The following is an 18,919-nucleotide window of genomic DNA, read 5'->3' on the forward strand; positions in this document are numbered from 1 at the left end:
TTCTAAACCCCTCTTCCTTTTCCCTGTCACAGGTAATTAATCTGCCTTTCTATGCATATAGGGTTGCAGTAGTGCAATGGAATGAAGGGATTTTTTTTTGTCATTTATATTGTACCAGGAAGAGATCAGAAATTGGCTTGCAGATGGGGAGGGTGAATAAATCCTGATCTTTATATGCTCTTAAGTAAGTAAGAGTATCTGTCATGGGTATTACATACTCTACCTTAGACCTTTTTAAATGTATGGTTACCAGGTGATAGTTAATGTGATAAATGTATGAACTATGCTTGGTGTAATTGTTTAAATACTTTAAAGGTGCAGCATATTTTTAACCTGTCTAAAGCACATCCCCACCTCCTTTATAAGAGATGTTTGGAAGCTGAGCATGAAATGTGGTAGAATAGATGTGGAAACCAAGGTGATTATGATAGGATTTGACATAGTGGTGAACAAGGTATATAGTCTCTCTGTTTGAGAAAAGTTCTTTTATAAAGAAGGTGGAGACTAGTTCTTCCAGTTCTCTTTTGTGGTTTATTTTTTTTTCCTGAACTAAGAAGTTACTAATTAAAAAAGAAAAAAAAAAGCTACTGAAGTTGTCTGTCTGTGTTTCTTGTGTGGCATGTACTGTCACCACAGAAATGGATGTATGCAACACTTGCTACATCCATTTTAGTTATTTGAATGTTGAGATTTTACAAGCAAATACCATCCCTGAACTTGGAGTAACTGAAAATGACATGAGTTTTTATGTCATTCTCAAACTTCCTTAAAAGTGTCAGATGATACTGTAAAGGATCATCAGAATCCCTACAGGATGTATAATAAATCATATGAGCAAAAGATTATTAAATAGAAGTAAGAGGGCTTCAAGATGCTTGCAAATTAAAAAGTTTGCTACTTTTTTTTAAAAGTAGTTACTATTTTAGTTTCTTGCCACACCATAAACACTGAAGTGACAGGTATTTTACCACCCAATTTAACAGCAGCCTGGATGAAATTACTGTAATACTGTGTTCATCTTTATTACAACTGTGTAAATTATAAGGTTTCAATTGACTACTGTCAGTACAACTCTTTCTGCACAGAACTTTAGCCTTGCTGAATAAATATGAGGACTTGCCTGCCCTGTTGTATCTGAGGTGGGAGAAAGTGATGCCAGAGTTAAGCTTCAAGTTGCAGTTTAGCATCCCAGGATTTTTGTGCTGCTGCCATTCCCATACTTGAAGCTGGATACTCTTTAATGTTGCAGCTAATCTATGTTGCTGTTCTTTACCCAGCTGTCAGGCTAAATTTAAGTGAAACTCAAACTCAGGTTAAGTATTGTAAAAGTGAAAACACAGTGTTGTTCTGTGCACCAGAAAGATGAGCTGATAGCCTTTAAAACTGGTAATTTTGGCTGGCCTTGCACTTGCAGTGGATTTAAATTATTTCTACTCCATTATGTCCACAAATGACTTGTAACTAATTTAGTTTGAGGGAGCTGCTGCTTTGGGATTAATGCGCTATTGAGAGATCAGGTCTGGCACAGCCAAAGCTCTTCCAAGCACTTTCTGCATGAAGAAAAAAGAAAAATATTGGTGGGATTGAAGGGAACAAATGTATGGCCACTGGCAGCCCTTGGAGCCCTTGGAGTGGCTCAGGTACTCAAATTCTGCAGGATAATTTCTGCTTAAACTCTGAAACTGTTTCATTGTATTTAGCAGGAATAACTTGGTATTTGACAGTCCAAGGTTAATCATTAGCTCTTTCAGTCACCAAACACAACATGCATTTGGTACCAATTTCCAGTCTTCAGTAGAACTGTGTAGGGCAGATGGTTTAGCCTGCAGCAGGAGCTTAGGGAAATAAGTTGATTCAACTAAAAGGAGTCAGGAATTTGGGAAGTGAATGCTTATTCCAAATTATGCTCTGAAAATCTGGTTTCTTATGGCTTCTTAGAAGTCTGCTGGAAAGGAGCCTTTTTTATGGTCTGCCCACTTAAAAATAAGTCAACAGTCACTGAAAGTTAGGAAAAAAATCTTGATTTGAAGAACATGTGAGGATTTTGCATTTTTTCCACCTATTTTATCGAACATTCCTTCTGCATGATGTTTGGGAGCTGAAATACCACTTACACAATTCCAAGGAATAAGTTCTGAAGAAAACTAATTATACTATTTCCCACAGCAATGCTTAATATGCAAAGATTGCTTCTAAATCTGCTTTCCAGGTCATCCTTCTTTTCTTCACACTTCCATTTTGACTTTCAATGAGGTAATTTCACCCTTAAGCTCATTAGTTTCCATAGGAAATGAATTATAAAAAATGCTAAGTGTGCCATATGAGGTTTAACATCAAAGACATTTCTAGACAGACCATGAATATATGTTGAAGCTGTATTTAGTCTCTGTTGGGTATTCTTTTCAGTGCTGCTGAGTTTCACTTGCTTTCATTAGGTAAGTGTTGGCTTAGGACTTACCTTTTCTTTTCCCTTGCAATTCAAATTAATCTTTAATTGTTTAGAATAAAATCTACTGACTGGACTGTTTGAGTCAAATGTGTTTTGTTAGGGCTCATGTGCCATCCTCCTGAGGGAAAAAAACCCCCCACAAAAAAGTTCTGAGTAGGAAGAGTTGCAACCAACTGCTCTTAGCAAAAAGTTAGAGTTCTGAAAGGAAACCCCAGTTCATGTTTTGCTACTAAGTTATAAGTGGATTTTTCTTGCTAAATGCTATTCTGAATCTTCCAAGTTAAGATGCAATACCTGGATGTTAAATGTGTTGTTTCCCCTTTGAGCCTCCATTCCCAACCAGTTCAAGTACATGACAGTAAAAACCTCAGCACACCAGATTCTTGTCAGCTTCTATGGCTTCAAGCTTTTACTTTGAACCACTGTTTGTACAGTGAAAAAATAGGGAATGCCCACATATTTTTGTCCTATTTAGTCTACCTGACACATTGGCTAGAGGGTTTGGCTAGTGTGTTCCAGAATAATTCATTTTAAAAAAAATAAAGGTATTACTCAGTTTTGTTGAAAAGAATACTTCTCTTTGCTAGCTCCATGATGTTTCTTTTACATTTTCCCCCATGCAATTGTGGTTGGAATGATTTTTCACCCCTCTCTTCAGTGAGTGTTTGGGGTGCTTACCCCATTCACTGCTTGGTTACAGAGCACAGAATCACACAGCAAACCCTGCACTGCTCAAGGGTAAAACTGACTCCAAGCCCATGCATGAGGGATGAGGTTTTCTGTCATTAAAAGTGGCAGCATAGCTCTCCAAAGTAATAATAGCTGTTAGGAACAAAATAAATGCCATAAGTAATACTATTTAAAAACTAATCCTAGTCAATATTTACAGCTGAGAGTATTAAAGCGCTTTATTCCACCCAGAGCTCTCAGAATTTCTTAGCTCTGCACTGTGACTTTTTGGAAGAGTTTAGGTAGAAGTTATTTGTGCTCCTGGGTGGAAAAAAATGAAAATATGAGAACTTCAAAACAATTGCTTTAGCTGTAAGAGAAGGAAAATATTTTATACATTCTTTGAAGGTACAAAATATAACACAAATACCTTTTTAGCAGTTAATTTTAGTCATCTGCATTTTAAAAAATCCAGAAAACCCCTAATGAAAAAAAAGCTTCAAAAGGCAGGTCAGGAACTGAAGTCTCCCCTGGGGTACCTGAGCACTGGGCTTCAGCATCTTCTAGTGCCGGAAGGCATCACCTTTAAATAGTTGGTAAATCATCTCTGTTCTGAGAATAAGCAGCACTGTTCAATATTTTGTGTTCATCAGGAGCAATATACATACATATATACACATATCTGTGTGTGTGTGTAGAGTCCATGGTGCAGCCAGGGTGTCTGTGATTAATTGCCCATATGCTGCTGCAGCAGGCACTGATGGACCTGGAAGGAAACACAAACTCCCACAGAAACCTCCTCTGGCAGCAGTTGGACAAACCTGGTGAGCAGAGTCTGCTCTTCGGTTACACAACAGGTAGTGGAGGAGTTGGTGTAAACAACCACCTCATCTTCAGTCTCAGAGAAATTGGGACGGATCTAAAAAGGATTGTTTGCTTTTCTGCTCTTCTGCCACCACTGGGGTACCCCACAGGCTCTGAGGCACAATTCAGGCTTTCAGCAAAACAAATTAAGTGTTGTTACACCATAGAAATGAGTGGTTAAACATGCTTTTATTGAAAAAGCCACTTTTTTCAACCCTTCAAATGTAACTATTGTCAATAATTGAACATAAATACTTTTCAAAAGTAGATTTTAGTATTTCAAACTTTAGAAATGTAATAAGTAACAGAACATTAAATTACGATGTATATGAATTTAATGCAGTGGAAGTAATTGTTAGAGTGCCGAAGACTTAATATTTTTTAAAACCATAAATATATTAATCTCTTCCCTTTGAATCAAGTAGCATTAATTTAAACAACAACAACAACAGAAAATACCCACCAAAAAAGAACCAACCAACGTGGAGCCAGACTTTGGCACTGAACAGAGTCTGGAAATAATAAATGCAGAGATTTGTTTGCTGTTCATGTTTGAGTCAATTGCTAAAGGGCAAATGTGTTTTTGCTTCCACTGCTACCAGCTGCACAGCTTCTATGTCTAGGTAGACATGTAAACACACAGAAAAAATATAAGGCAAAACCTATAGTCTTGTGTTGCATATCTCAGACATTAATGGTGGCAAATGGAAGCTATAACAGCAGGTGAAATCATAAATAATTCAGTTAAATATTTCAGCAATCAGTCTTAAATGCCTTCACAGAGAAGGATTAAGATAACTGGATGCACACTGCAGCTAATACAGGGGAAGACTTGTGCAGGAGATTTCTTTCTGGCACCTGTTTTTATGACATACTATTGCTTTAAAACAATGTGCTGTCTCAGCTGCAAAATGCAGCTTCAGAGGGAATTGTTTCGTTTAAGAAAGAAAAACAATTCTGAATTCTGGGACAAACATGCAGGAGTCTCTTGCAAAGATAGGAAAATATCACCAGGAGGAAATTAAAATACTGATGGGGTTATTAAAGGCAATAGGACCAGCAGGCTTCCCTTTGGTTCAGTGTTCCATTGAATGCCCTGGATTTGTACTCAGGGAGGCACAGCCATGTAGGGTTCTGTTCTAAAGAAAGTGAGCACTCAAAGTTTGCCCCACCTTAATTTTGTCTTTCAAGTCTTGCCTGCTAAAGGAAGGGGAATAGTTCTCTAGTCAATGTGCGTTACCAGCAATAAATAGCTGGTGAATATAGGATCAGAGCAGCTGCAAATATCCGAGTGTTGGATGCTGAAGACTATTCCTAGTATTTCAGTGTTTTTGTACACATGCTCCTGTTGCCATGAGGAGTCATTTAATGTAGTGGACTGAGGTGTTCTAAGCCTATGTAGACCTAACAAAGATAAAGCTACATCAGACTTAAATAGAACAAGCATCTGGTATTGGGTTGCTCAGCTTGTCTGTACACTTCTCTAAAGAGTTAGGAGATGAGATAATCTTGCTCTTTAATATTAGAGTTGCTAATGCTTGGTAAGCTTTGTGCTAGACTGCAGAAGTTATGAAATACTTAAAATGAAGTTTACAAAACTGTATGCAAACATGCATGATTGAATTCTTACCCTTGGCTTGGCAAGGCTTGGATTGTACAGGCAGAGCTATAAACAGAAGCTAACTCAGAGCTCCCCACAGAAAGACTCAGGTGATGCCACAGGGACAGGGGACTGATTTACATTTCAGATATAAACCACGGTGTGACTGCCCCAGGTTACTTTCATTCCCATCCCAGAAAAGGGGTTCTGCAGTCTGAAGTACCTTTCCAGAGGATGCCTTCTTGTACAAACTCCATCCAAGTCTCATGCAGGAGAAGAGAGATGAGGTTGGTGACTGAAGGGAGATTTGCATCTGTGCTGCGCTGTGGTTTGTATCCTTGTAAACTCAGTCCCAACGTGTGGGAAGCAAAGACTGCTCTCAACAAAGCTGCCACATGTGACTGCCACACTGAGCTGCTGGGCACAGCTTCTGCTCTGCTCGTGTCCCTGTCCCCTCTGGGCTTGGGAACTGATGTTTCTGAGTTTCCCAGTTCATCACTGGGCTGAGGCTTGGCACAGCGTGGCAGCACCGGGGGTGTCGCAGTTCTGGGAGGGCTCAGCACTGTTGGCATCCCCACCAACACTAAGAGCTGAGCTCTGCTGGTCCCTGGAGGAGCTGGGGCCCTTCCCATGGCCTTTGTACGACGTGGGGGATTTAGCCCAGAGGGGAAGGCTCGGTGTGAAGGGGGCAGAGCTGTTCCTCTCCGCACTCAGAACCACCGGCTGCTTCTCTGGCACGGCCTGAGCATACACAGCATTTTGCTCTGACAGGTGATCTCCACACTGACTAAGGTGTTCTGCCAGGACCAGAGGCTGCTGATCATCCCCTTCTTCAGAAATAACAAAAACTGGTTTGTTTTTATCTGTTTCTACCATAAGCTCCTTTGTTTTTGAACCGTTGACCAAGTTGATTTTCAGTGGGTTGGAGCTCTCTAGAAGATTTTTGGGGCTTTGGCTGTTAACTGGAGATGCTGCCCCTAGATGTCTTGAGGGATCCAAGGACCTCATATGTTTGCTGTCAGGGGAACTGGCTAAAAATCCAAAATAAGGGTTCCCAAATCTGGATTTCTTCAAATTGCAGGAGGTTAACTTTCGCTGCCTCTGTGCAGACAGAGTGAGGGGATAGGAGGCATTGCTGGCAGATGAATCAGAGTAAACAGTCTCTGATGCTCCCTCTATCTCAGTGGCTGAGATTACCTTTCTGGTTGGAACACCTTGGGGCCTTGCAGCTGTAGAAAAACCCTGCAAAAAATAGTACAAAATTAGCAGACATGCCATGGAAAGCAGCTCTCCCTCGAAACTTTGATCCCGAGAGAACTAAAAGTTAAAATTCCTGCTTATTTTAGAGGTTAGATGCATTCTTTAGCAAAACCCTATCTTATTATCTTAAAAAGGAAGAAACATCCTTTATTAGCTTTGTAACAAGCTGTTGGTTTGATGGCTACAGTCAGTGAGACCCAGATATCCCTGCCACACCTACAGATTCCTTGCAATGCAATAATAATACACCAATTATAATAAATACAAGGCATAACCAGGGGAAAAAATCACATGTCAGAACACTCAATGAGATAATCTTGTCTGAAGGCATTTTTTAATGTTCTTCTGGACTGGGGATAATTTCTTAACCAGGTGCCAACTGCTGGAAAATACAGCCGCTTAATATTTTAGGAAAGCCTGGCTAAATTACACTATAATTAGGAGAGACTTTCCCATGCACCGAGGAAGATGGACTGGGATGTGTTTGCACTGCAGGACAGAGAGGTGAGGCACTGACCAAGGGGAAAACGTGTTCAAATCAGTGAACAGTGGGGAAATACAGGAGCTGAGACCCCAACACCCTCCCCTCTGCAGGACTCACACTGCTGTCCACCAGCTTTGTGAAGGGGCTGTTGGTGCTCCAGCTGCACCATTTCTTCTGCAGCTGTGGGATGGGAGCCAGGAGGTCGTGGAAGGTGCGGGCGCTCCAGGTGCGCTGCCGGGGACAGGGATTCTCCAGCTGCACGTTCCCCTTCTCTGCAGCCCCTGCAGCCGCGGGCTGGGAGCTCAGCCAGTCCGACACGGAGCCCGGGCTTGTCACGCTCCTTTTCAGGTTTTTGTCCTGTAAAGAGTAAATAAAAATCACTTATAGGCATCTTTCATGGAAACATTTTTAAAACACTGTGGAAACAGGCTGTTGGTGTGAGAGACTTGCACTAACAGCCAAGTTAGATTCCGTCTTTCTCAGAGGACTCAGGAATGCAACTTCTCATCATTTCTCTTCCAGTCTGCTGCCTGAAGCTCGCTGGCTTCCCTGGAGGGAAGTTCTACCTTGCTCCCCCAGTTTCGGGTTTAAAGCTGAAGTGGGAAATTTCAATTATGTAAGATATAGTCCTACAACCCTCATTAAATATATGAAATATCCACAGCTTTATTTTACTGGAGGTGTTTGACAGGTCAGAGTCATAAACTCCACAGAATTCTTCCACTCTGCTTGGCTCTTGGAAGGCTCCAGGTGTATTTCTTGTGTATTTCTTTCAGTAGGCTCCATTCCCCTTAAATAAAACTTCAGGGGGATGGAGCCTACTGAAAGAAATCCACAAGCAAGCAGGAAGAAAATCAGAAATCTCAAAAATGCACAGTTTGGGGGAAAAGACTGAAGTAAGTGGTGCTCTTTATCCTATGTTAGGGAAGAATTAAAAATAATGAAAAATAAAGAGAAAGGAAATAATCTGTTCTCAGCATCTGTGCTGAATAGAACAAGAAGCACAAGAACTGGATTGGAGCCAAGGGGATTTGCATTTCACATTAAAAATGCTCTTCAGGTGGACAACATGCCTTAGGAGTAGAACAAGACATCCAGACAGCTGTAAAATTGGCATCATCAGAAGGTGAGACTACATTAAACTGCTGTCACCAGCCCTGTGAATGAGCAGAGTTGATCAGACATGGGAATGGATTACAGACAAACAAAATCTCTTCCATACTTCTGATGTTCTGATGTTCTAAGTTCTGATGTTGCATTTGAAATCACAATTTTTATCTTTAATACTGATATGAGCTTAGAGCCAGGAAAGTTAGAGAATTCCTGACATTCCTGTGAATCTCCTTTCATTCTTACTAATACCTCACCTGTTATTTAAGCCTCCTGTTACACAACTCTATACATATTTTTAATTTTCAGCTGTGCGAATATGGTTGTCATTAGAAGAATGCAAAATCCTTATTTCCAAAGTTTACACAGTCCTTAAAGAGTGTCTGAAATAAATCCCACAGTGTCCTGGATTTTAAAATCCTGAGCAACCAGAAACATGTAATTTGATATTTCTGAGAATCTGAATCTCCCAAGTTTCTGCAAATCAAAGAAACTATTTAGTGAATGTGTCATATTGGAAATGGATGGGCAGAGAGGAAAGAAATTAGCACTAGATCAGAAAAAGAAACTCAGTAGGAAGCCAGGAGAAGCATCTGGCTCTTGATAAGTTGGTTTCAATACTAAGCTCCTAATCTAAGATTTTATTAAAGGGACAATCTTTATTTATAAATTTTAAGCTGGCTGTCTTCTCCTTAGTGGCCCCTTCAGGCTGTCTTAGGATTTATTATTATAATATTATTATAAATACCTCCAAACTGATGTAAAAATTAGCCTCTGGTTTTGAGATAGGTACACTGGAAGTAACTGGGAAGATGAACAGTGTATTTTCTAGACTTTGGAAAATATTTGTTAGACTTCCATGATCATACTCTTTACTCAAACTTTTGCATCTGAAACTTGCAGTGTCTGATCAGAAGTCAGAGATCATGGTCATAAGTCAGCCAAAGGATGAATGATGCCTTAAACCAAAGGGGATTTAGCAAGCCATGACTACTGGAGGACACCTGGAATCTCCCCAAAAGCCATCCCACCCTCTCTTTCCTCACACCAGTCACAAACAGAGGGGGATTTTTGCCCTCCCAGCTCTTCCCTCATAACACAGGACTGGTGTCTTCAAACAGGTTTGAAAAGCTGCAGAGCAAAAGCTGCAGAGCAAAGCCAGTTAACCACTGGCTCAGGCCCAGGCTCACACTTGGTGGGCAGCACAGGACCAAGCAGCCAGACACAATTTCTCAGGGAAAAAGGTCAAGATAATTTTTTTAATGAAAGCTCCTTATAATTTAACAAATTCTAGTCAAGCATTTTGCATGAGGTGAGTCTGCTGGCATTATTTACTGCACTGTGAAGGCTCAGGAATTCACACATGTTTTCACAAGGGGATAACTGCTCAGCTCCTGCCAAGGAACGGGCTGGGCTCCAGCAGATATCTCATCCCACTGCCTGGTGCTGGCCACAAAGCCACACAGCACATCCTCTGTGAGGCCTGGAGGCTGGCTGGCCAGCAGCATTTCACACCCTAAAAATACACACCTAAAAATTCAGCTGTAAACACGGCTGACATCCAGGAGCCCTCAGCATCAAGTGGCCTGATGAGAACCCCTTTGAGTGCAGGTTTGTAACTGGTCTGCTGTGCTCAAATTGCACAGCCCTGGAGAGGATGGTCTTCAGCTGTGGGGAAAGGCCCAGGGCTTTTAAAAAGGTCCTGCCATGCTTCCAGCCTTGGTTCCTTGAGGAACTTCGTTGGAGTATTCTCTTGTTTGTGTGCTGCATGGATATCACTGAGGAGATGCTTTCTGGCTTAATAATGTGTTTAATTCTTTGGGTTACTTTCACTGTTTTAGCACTCTTCTATTTTTTTATGCTTAAATGCCCTCTGAATGTTGATTGCAGAAGCAATATCAGAATAAAAATGGGGGGGTTGTGTGTATTTGTTCCTTCTGACTAAAGTGGGGAAAAGGGGCAGGAAAATGGGTTTTCCTCCTGCTTGGAAGCTGGATGTGTGTGTGGCTGCCACCAGGTGAAGCTCTCTGCTCTGGAAAGGACCAGGTTTGTTCAAGGGTGCCCAGTCTGGCCATATCCCCCAGTGCCCTGCTCCACAGAAAGTCACATTCAGGCAAGGGAAGGCTCCAGAGCTGTTTTCCCTTCTTTCCCTCTTTCTCTTCATCAGGGTGGCAGCTGGAGGCAAAGCTCAGCACGTGTCTTACACCAGCGTAGGAAAATCCTGACCAGCCTGGCCTCCTGGCTAATTTCCTAATCAAGTGCAGGGATACAGAATGCTTTTGTTTTGTAAACTGTGACAGAAGTATTACACAGCCTGTCCTGGGCATGTGAGTTCCTTGTGCTGGTTGTTTATCCTCTTTATCCTGGGAAAAAGAGACAGGGCATTGGAGAAGAGAGTATTGACCTGGGAAAGGCTTTAGCAGGCACCTGCAATGGATGTGCTCTGTTTGTACTCACTCAAGGTTGAAGAGGTGACAGCCAGACCTGAGCCATCATCTGTTTCTGAACAAATAAAGGACCAGGAGCCCAGGGGAAAGAGCTAAAATAAGAGAGAACCTGCTGAATCAGTTCAGGTTTCTGTCTGTGAATCTGAGAGGGCCTCGGTGCTTTCACTTGAAGTATTTGATTTTTTTGGAGCCTAAACTGTTAATTTTCCCATCAGCTTGGTGAGACACTGTCTGCCAAGCTGAGGAGCTGAGTAATTTCCCTGATCACTTGCAGGGGTGGGCAGGAGTAAGTCTGACTCTCAGGTCTTTTAGTTACTACAGGTGGTAAATTTTAATGGAACATAAGCTCTGCCAATTAACATTTCTGCAGGTTGGTCCTACTGTCTGCTGGCAAACATCTCCATTATTTGCTAGTAGGGCTCTTATTTGAGGTAAGGTTCTGCATTTGCTCTTCCCAAAGCTGGGAAGACACTGGCTCAGGGGATCACAGTCCACATCATTTGATGGCAGCTCAGCTTGAGGGGTAAGAGAACTGCCTGGTTCGGTCCCTGCCTTTCAGGAAAGGGGGCATTAGGCAAAAAATGGACAAGTGCTGTCCAAGAGGGACATCCTGCAGCCTGCTGGAGATGCTGGGGATGTACCTGTATCCTGTAGGTGGTGAAGCTCAGCCCACTGGTCCCAGGTCCAGCAGAAATGATAAACACTTCATCACTCCCAGTCTCAGTGGTCACTGCAGAGATGGAGGAGGGCACATCTGGGTCAGTGTCCTGAGGAGACCGTTCTGTGCTGCCTCTGCAGGAAGTGACTGAGAAAGGAAGAAAATCAATAAAGATTGCTTGCAAGAGTCCAAGACATCTGTTTCCAACTCCTCCCTCCCTCACCAGACAATCTAGAACAGCCTTTGGCTGGCTGTTGCACCAGCCAGAACAAAACTAAAATCAACAGTTTGCTCTCCTGAAACTGCAAGCTTTTAAAAACAGAAAAAAGAGGAGAGGAGAAACACCCTTGGGTCTGCTTTCTAATAAAAACAGACATGAACTGAAATTCCTTGTGTTAAACGCATGAGGTTGTGCTGCAGATCAGAAACTTACAAACTCACTCAACTCATTATTTATTTTTATTTATTCATACCTGCTAATACTGGGAGCTGTAGTTTTTGGTTAAACCCCAGTGAATCTGCTCCTACAGGCAGCCTGATGCTCCAGGGGCTGCCGTGGAGGGGAATGTGTGTCTGCATGTGTGCCCAAGGCCTGTCCTCTGGTCCAGGCAAGGAGAACTCTGGCCACAGCCTCCTCAAGAAGGAGATGGGAAGCTGTCGTGGCTGGGAGTACAGAATTAGCTTTTTGTGGAGATACCCTTGTGAGAGCTGAGTGTTCACTGGGAAACTGATGGAAACACAGCAGAAAGTTCTTCCCTGTTGGCCTTCACTAACCAAAAGGGGCACTGGGACAGTTCATGTGTTGTGACTCAAAACTGCAGCACAGGACATTCTCTGCAGCTTGGCTGGGATGCTTTTTCCTGGAAGGACACTGTGAGGTAAATGTGACCCAAAGCATCTGCATCCATCCAGACCCACAGGAGCTGAGGAGCTGAGGAGCTGGAGTTGGCCAAGACAATCTGAGCATTGTAAAACCCCTCCTTTCTAGACAAAGTCAGGCCCAGGGCAGGTGAATCTCTTCCCCAGTTGATGGGTCTGTGTGGGCTGTTTGTAGCAGCCTGAGCCCACCACGTTTGCTCTGCTAACCCAGTGTCTCCGCAGCGCCATGTGCTGTGACAGCTTGTGCTGGCAGCGCGGGAGCTGTGCTTCCATGAGCTCCTTGCCAGGGGAATTACCCTCCAGGGAGGGGGAGCAGCAGGGACAGAGCCTGTCTGCTGTGGAGCAGGTCCCCAGCTGTGCAGGGCAGGGCTGAGGGGAGGAAGGATCTGATGGAGGCTCTGATGGACCGGCCCGGGCCCGGGGCTGCCCAGGGCCCGCACTCACCCGCCTGCTCCCGGCTCACAGAGTGGTTGTTGTTCTCATTCTCCCGGCTTGGCACCACCAGCTGGAGCTCATTGATATCGACAGTGGAGTTCTGGATCCTGTTCTACAACTCAGAACATGCCCCAGTAAACATCGTCAGACAAACAGTGCAACAGCCAACATGAAAGAGAGAAACAGCAATTGCTGAAGCCATTAGCACTAACCTCCTGGTCACTGCATGCGTTGGATGAGCTCCTTTTGGGGCACGTTCTCTGCCTGGAAAGGAGAGACAGCAACAACAACAACAAGCCCTCGAGTGAGTTAAAGATCCACAGCGGGAAAGTTCTGGGCCCTGCTCATCCTGCGAGGGGAACCCAGCAGGTAATGAGCATCCAAAATACTTGCCAAGACTCAAGGCAGCAAGGCCTGTAAACAAGGGGAGAGAATGATATGCTCATGTGGTGGAAAGCCAGCTGAAGAAGAGAAGCTGTCATCTTCTTCCTCTGCCCATGCAAAAGCAGAGCTCAGCCCTGTGCCAAGTCCCACCAGGCTCCCCCTGGCAGCTGCTCCTTCACATCAGCGACCGAACAGCAGGACTGAGATCCTTCAGTCTGGGCAGTGACATCCCTCTTGTCCTGCTAGACAGAATATTTCATCTGCATAGCTAACACTGCACACTGGGCTATATTTAGCAAGCAGAGAGCATCAGATGCTGCTCATTTGTGTGACTGTTTCACTAAGAGGCAGGGCTGTGGCAGATGATGATGGCATGAACGTGCCTCTTGGCTGAAGGGAGACACGTGTTCTTAACCATTTTTTTCACATTTTTACTAAAACTGAGATTACAAAATGACTAGAGTTATAAACTTTTGGACAAATAAGGCTTAAAGAAATCACAAAGAAAGGTTGGCACTGGTGGACCTGATAATGACTGAAACAAGGGTAGTCTGTGCCCAGTGGTTCTCCAGGGGACAATGCAGATGATGGGATGCAACCCAGGTTATTGCAAAGGCAGATTCTCACCCCAGGTGATGGGTGGGCAGCAGGCAGTGACTGGCAGGGCAGCTTGGCTGGGGAGAGATGGCAACACTGAGGGCTTGATGGAGTCACTGCACACCCAAGGGTTGGGAGGATATGCAGACCTAAAGTGCAGCTGCAATTCATGGGTTGCAACCATACAGCCAAAGTTTGACTGCATGGGACAGGATTAAAATTAAATAAGATGGACGTATCTGTTGTTCCTGGGGCTTGGGAAAGAAAATAAAAAATCCCCCATTACTCGAGCCAGGCTTCATGGCCAAAAGTAATTAGAATTATTGGCCAACTAACAACTGAAGCTTTCATTCCCTCCCCAAGTAGAAAACAAAAGCTGCAGTGTGGCAGAGACTTGGAGTTTCCCCAGAGAGCTTTGCCCTGCTCAATGCAATGAGCCTGAGCAGATACTGCTGATGACTTGGTGCACTGGAGTGGCAGTGGGTGCCAAGCCCATCCCAGGCCATTTCTACTCCTGGCAAGGCTGAGCCTGCTACTTTTAGCTAAGCAAGAGCAGCAGATAGAAATGGGGAAAAAAAAAATCAACAGCTGAACCTGGTACCAGAGGAATAAATAAAGTATGAAGAGAAAAGAAAGTTGAAGGCAAGTTTACAAGGCCAAGAGCTTCCAGGTTCCTCCTCTTGGCATGCTCTGCAGTGCCCAGGGCAGCCAGGACAGTGTCCCTGTGCCTCAGGGGGCTGGTCCCAGGTCTGAGTGTGCTGCTCTGGTAAAGCAGCAGCATCTCCCCCCAGCCCAACCCATGCCACCCTGACATTTTCTGCAGAGAGGACAGAGTGTGGCTAATACACATCTGACACCTCATTTCAAGCCCCTATTTAGGACAAGAAGCATAAAATAGAGCTTGATGGGCTCAATCTAAAAGAAGTTTAATGCTTAATGGCCTCAGCAGTCTTATTCTGAGCTGCATTAAAAACCCACAGCTGCCAGCTGTAGGCAAGCTCCAGCCAGGGCCAGGGTTCTGGGGCCAGACACCAATGCCCTTGCAGCAGTTAGCTCAGAAAAGAGGGAGCAAACAAACACCTCACCTGTGTTCCAGTGCAACACAGGGGAGGGAATTCAGCACAGGTCATGGCATAACTGCCACTGGGTCCCACTTTAATGCTCTGATAAAAAACAGAGTGGTGTAATCAAGGCTTCCCTGGAACAGCATGCAGGGACACAGGAGGCTGGGACAGCAAACACCCTGTCAAGAGGCTAAAGGAGTAGGGGTAGTCTCTATATTCAGTCAATAGCTGGCTGAGGTATAGGTATCTTCTTAAAAAAAAAATAGTTGTAGAGCAATGAAGAGACATAAACACCAGTGTTAAAAGAAGCAAGCCTAATCCTGTGCCATAGGGACCCCTGTAGGATGTGCTCCCAGAACACACAAACATTGCTGTGTGGGGCTGAAACCCTGTGGACTGTTTTTTTCTGTTGGTCAGCAAGAGCAGAACATTATTTTGTAAACATCTAACAAGAAGAAAGCCAAACTGTGAATGTGAGCAGCATGGCCTGACTTTCTAAACAGGCTTTGCAGAGGAAACCTCAGCCAGTGGAGCCTCAGATTGCTGGTGCACTTTTTTGGGTTGAATAATGCTCTGCTTCATGGATTGTTACAGTGAAATTAAATAGGGGTATTGGAGCAGGAACAGCCTACTCAACATGTGTATCAGCCCAGACTGCTGCCATAGCAAAGGGAGCCTGTTTCTGTCTCTTCTGAAGATTGGCAAGGGTATAAAAATAAAGTATTTGGTATCTGGAAGACATTTTCCGCCAGACTTTTTCCTTTAGAGCTAGCAAAAAATTGTGGTCTAAATTAGTGCTCTGTGAGCTCTTTAAAAACAAAAAGGTTAGTTAAATGTAGTACATGCAAATTTAACTCTTACAGCTACAAAAAGCCCAGACCTTTAAAGCAGGACTTTCTATGTATACAGCACAGAGATGATATTTAAGCTTCACCACTGTGCCTGTGTTCTCTGGTGCCCAGTGTGACAGGTTTACATTTTGTGTAAAATGCAGCCTCCATCAGGGCAAGGCAAACCAAAGTGCTCTGCCAAACCAGCCCCAGGGCTGGGGGTGTCTGGGCAGTGCTGAGGCTCTGGGGCTGAAGGATTCACACTGGGTGAGGCAGGGGATGCAGGAGGGAGAAACCAGAGCAGCTGCTCTGGGAAATGAACACTCCTGCCAATCCCCAGCCCAGAGCAGAGCCCTGCAAGGGGCACTGCTTGTTTCAGTTTACCTGATGTTTTCATGGAAGTCAAATCGTTTGGAAAACGGTGTTTGTTTTGACAAAAACCTGGGGAGAATGGGCTCTGTTTTGGATTTGTTGGAAGGGAGAGGAATAAATCACGGTTTCTACAAAAATGTTTTCGCTAGGGAGTTAGAAAAATGCAAACATATGCTGGGGGGCGGAGAAGTGTTCCTTGGATAGATATAGAGAAAAGAAATACATAAAAGAAAAGCAATTGACTATGGAGGCATGCTTGTGTAACTGTTAGCATTTAACTAGTTAGCATCAGGACCTGGAAATCCAAACCCAGCCTGACCATCAGCTCATTTGACTTTTGGATTGCATTTGGGAACAATGAGAGCTACTGCAGCATGGCTCTGGGCTCTTCCCCAGCATCAAAGGGATGTGCAGATGACTTCTTAGCACACTGAATGCATTGGATTCAGAACTCCTGCACAGTCTCTTGGATAAAGTGTGCTACAGATGGGAAAATATTTTTAAATCTTAATTCTGTGTGGTAATACTTTGGTTATTATTTACTTTTCTGCTAGTGATGGTTAGTTAGAGCCAAACTGTGGGATCTCTGTGAGAAGATGCAGTGACTGTCAGCTCAGCCTGCTCAGGAGACTCAGGGAAGGATGATCTTTCTCTGCTGAACCTGTCCATCAGCCAAAAGCTGAGGTTCAAAGGCACCACTGCCATTGAAACAAAAAATACCCAGGAAAGTCCTCACTGTGCAGGTATTTCTGCAGGAAAAAGAAAATAAATCTGAGGTACAGCAGCTATAGAAGTAGGAAATAAAACTGAGGAGCCATGGGCAGGTGCAGTGAGGGGCATTGACTCCCTCTGTACCCACTTCACCACATTTGGAGGACACCAGGAGTTAGCAGAGCAAAGGGAAGGTCAGTCTTCCCTGTGATTGTAACTCTTCCCTGGTCATTTCCCTGTGGATAATATCACTGCTTCCAAGGCTCTGGCATCACCTTACCTGCAGGCTACGCAGAGAGCAGAGAGCAAAGCAAGAGCAAAGACAACAATCCCTGTCACAACTGCCAGCAGCATCATGTTTTCCCTCCTGTCCTGCCTCACAGCACCCACGGGGCCGGGCTCGCTGATGTTCCTGTACTCGAACAGCATCGCGAAGCCTCGGCCGCGGTCCGTGGTGGTGATCAGCTCCATGATGACCTCCACCATCTCCAGAGATGAACCAAACACCATGGTCTTGTTTACAGGGGAATTTGGGCCGCAGAAGCGAGAGGAAAATGTGATGAGATCGGAAACATACAACACATCATGGGGACAGACATCCCCTGCTGGCTGCGGGCTGGAGGAGATTTCCATGGGCAGTGCTGTTGAGGGAAGTGTCCAGCTCTCTGCTGTGACTTCATCCCTCTCACCAGCAGCCAGGTGGGCAAGCAACCCCTTCCCTTCCACATCCTCTCCTGTTTCCAGGCCACTGGTGTTCTGCCTCTGCATTGAGGCACTGCCAGCCACGGGCAATGGCAGCTCCTCTGGCTGAGCCTTGGTCATTGCTTTGGGTTCCTTCATCTGCTTCCACTGGTTTTCTTCAGATGCTTGCTTGGCTTCATTTTTTTTTGAGATGGCTCCTGGAAGTTCCTCCAGGTGACCAGCAAGGTCCTTTGACTGGTCTCCAGTGCTGCTCAGGTTCTGAGCCCCCTTCGACATCGAGCTCTGGAGAGGGGGTTTTGTGGTGTGGACAGCAAAGCCCAGGTTTTCCTCAAGAGAAGGCATGTCCTTATTTTCTGTTGTAGCAGGGGATGAGAAGCCATCCCAGGGGGCTGGAGTTTCACTGGAGCTCTCAAAAATGTCAAAGTCAAATATTTCCAGGATGAGATGGGTCCTCATGGGAATGAAGAACTGCCAGACGCAGTGCGTCCCTGGGTAGTAGTTGTTTGGAAAACCTGGTGACAAAATCAGGCCTCTTTCCATTGATTCCACCACTGCACCACAGGAGTAGTACACCTGGGAAATAAAACAAAGAATCTTACACCTTGCCATGGATTACAGCCAGGATGCAGCCTGCCAGACCAATGGAAGGTTCAGCTCTTTTCCTTCCCTTCAGACACTGGTTTAAGATACCCCCAAGACAGGGAAATTCATTAAGCTTGTGCAAGTCTTAGCTCCTGCTTTTGTGAAGCACCAATCTAATATGGGAAGCCACTCTTAGAGACTTTGGAAGTGTATATTGGATGGTCAACCTCCAAGAGAAATATAACCCACGTAAGTAATTCACATAATTCTCACTTCCTACTACTGATAATTTGTGCTGTTGGCAAACACACAACTTTTTGACCACACAAATGTGTTGCCCTAAACAGTTGGTTTTGTGAGAAAAACCTTAAGAAGCTAAAGGAAAAATGTGTCACAGCATTTAAAATTCTGTGTTATTTTCATTACAAAAACATATTTATGTAAAAAAAAGAACCTTTGCATTGATGATCACCCATGATTCATCCAACCAACTCATCTTCTGTTTCAAGGACATTCAGCCTTATTTACTTCAGTAAAATGTAGCTGCTTTTGATTGGGCAAATTGTCTCTTTTTCAAGTGCAAAGCCTCTCAAAATAGTGACAGCAGCTATCAGCTCTCACCAGTAAACCAGCAACCAACATGCATTTTACATAACACAGTGACAGTTCCATGTAAATCTGCTATTTCTTCCTTCTCCACAAATAGCCTCCAGCCTCCAAGCAGGAAGGAAGTCCATAAATGGTGGCCATGAAAACCACCATTCTGTGCTTTTCTAAAGGTGTATGAGGCTGCTTTTGCACATCATATTTACAACTACCTTC

At 44.2% G+C, this 18,919-nt stretch overlaps 1 protein-coding gene across 2 annotated transcripts in view; it reads right to left on the reverse strand.

Moving 5' to 3' along the window:
* Positions 1 to 11: 11 nt before the first annotated feature.
* The window catches only part of LOC102071707 (uncharacterized), a 35,773-nt gene continuing 16,865 nt past the window's right edge, over positions 12 to 18,919 (reverse strand). For both annotated transcript variants that reach the window (XM_074554022.1, XM_074554023.1), the window contains exons 2-7: positions 17,094 to 18,088; positions 13,068 to 13,119; positions 12,865 to 12,967; positions 11,525 to 11,688; positions 7,444 to 7,683; positions 12 to 6,824 (exon numbers count right to left, since the gene is read on the reverse strand). In XM_074554022.1, the coding sequence (XP_074410123.1) occupies positions 6,078 to 6,824; positions 7,444 to 7,683; positions 11,525 to 11,688; positions 12,865 to 12,967; positions 13,068 to 13,119; positions 17,094 to 18,088 (2,301 nt within the window). In that variant the 3' untranslated portion in view covers positions 12 to 6,077. The remainder of the gene's footprint in view (positions 6,825 to 7,443; positions 7,684 to 11,524; positions 11,689 to 12,864; positions 12,968 to 13,067; positions 13,120 to 17,093; positions 18,089 to 18,919) is intronic.

Source organism: Zonotrichia albicollis, chromosome 18, assembly GCF_047830755.1.
Source record: "Zonotrichia albicollis isolate bZonAlb1 chromosome 18, bZonAlb1.hap1, whole genome shotgun sequence".
Classification (NCBI taxonomy): Eukaryota; Metazoa; Chordata; class Aves; order Passeriformes; family Passerellidae; genus Zonotrichia; species Zonotrichia albicollis.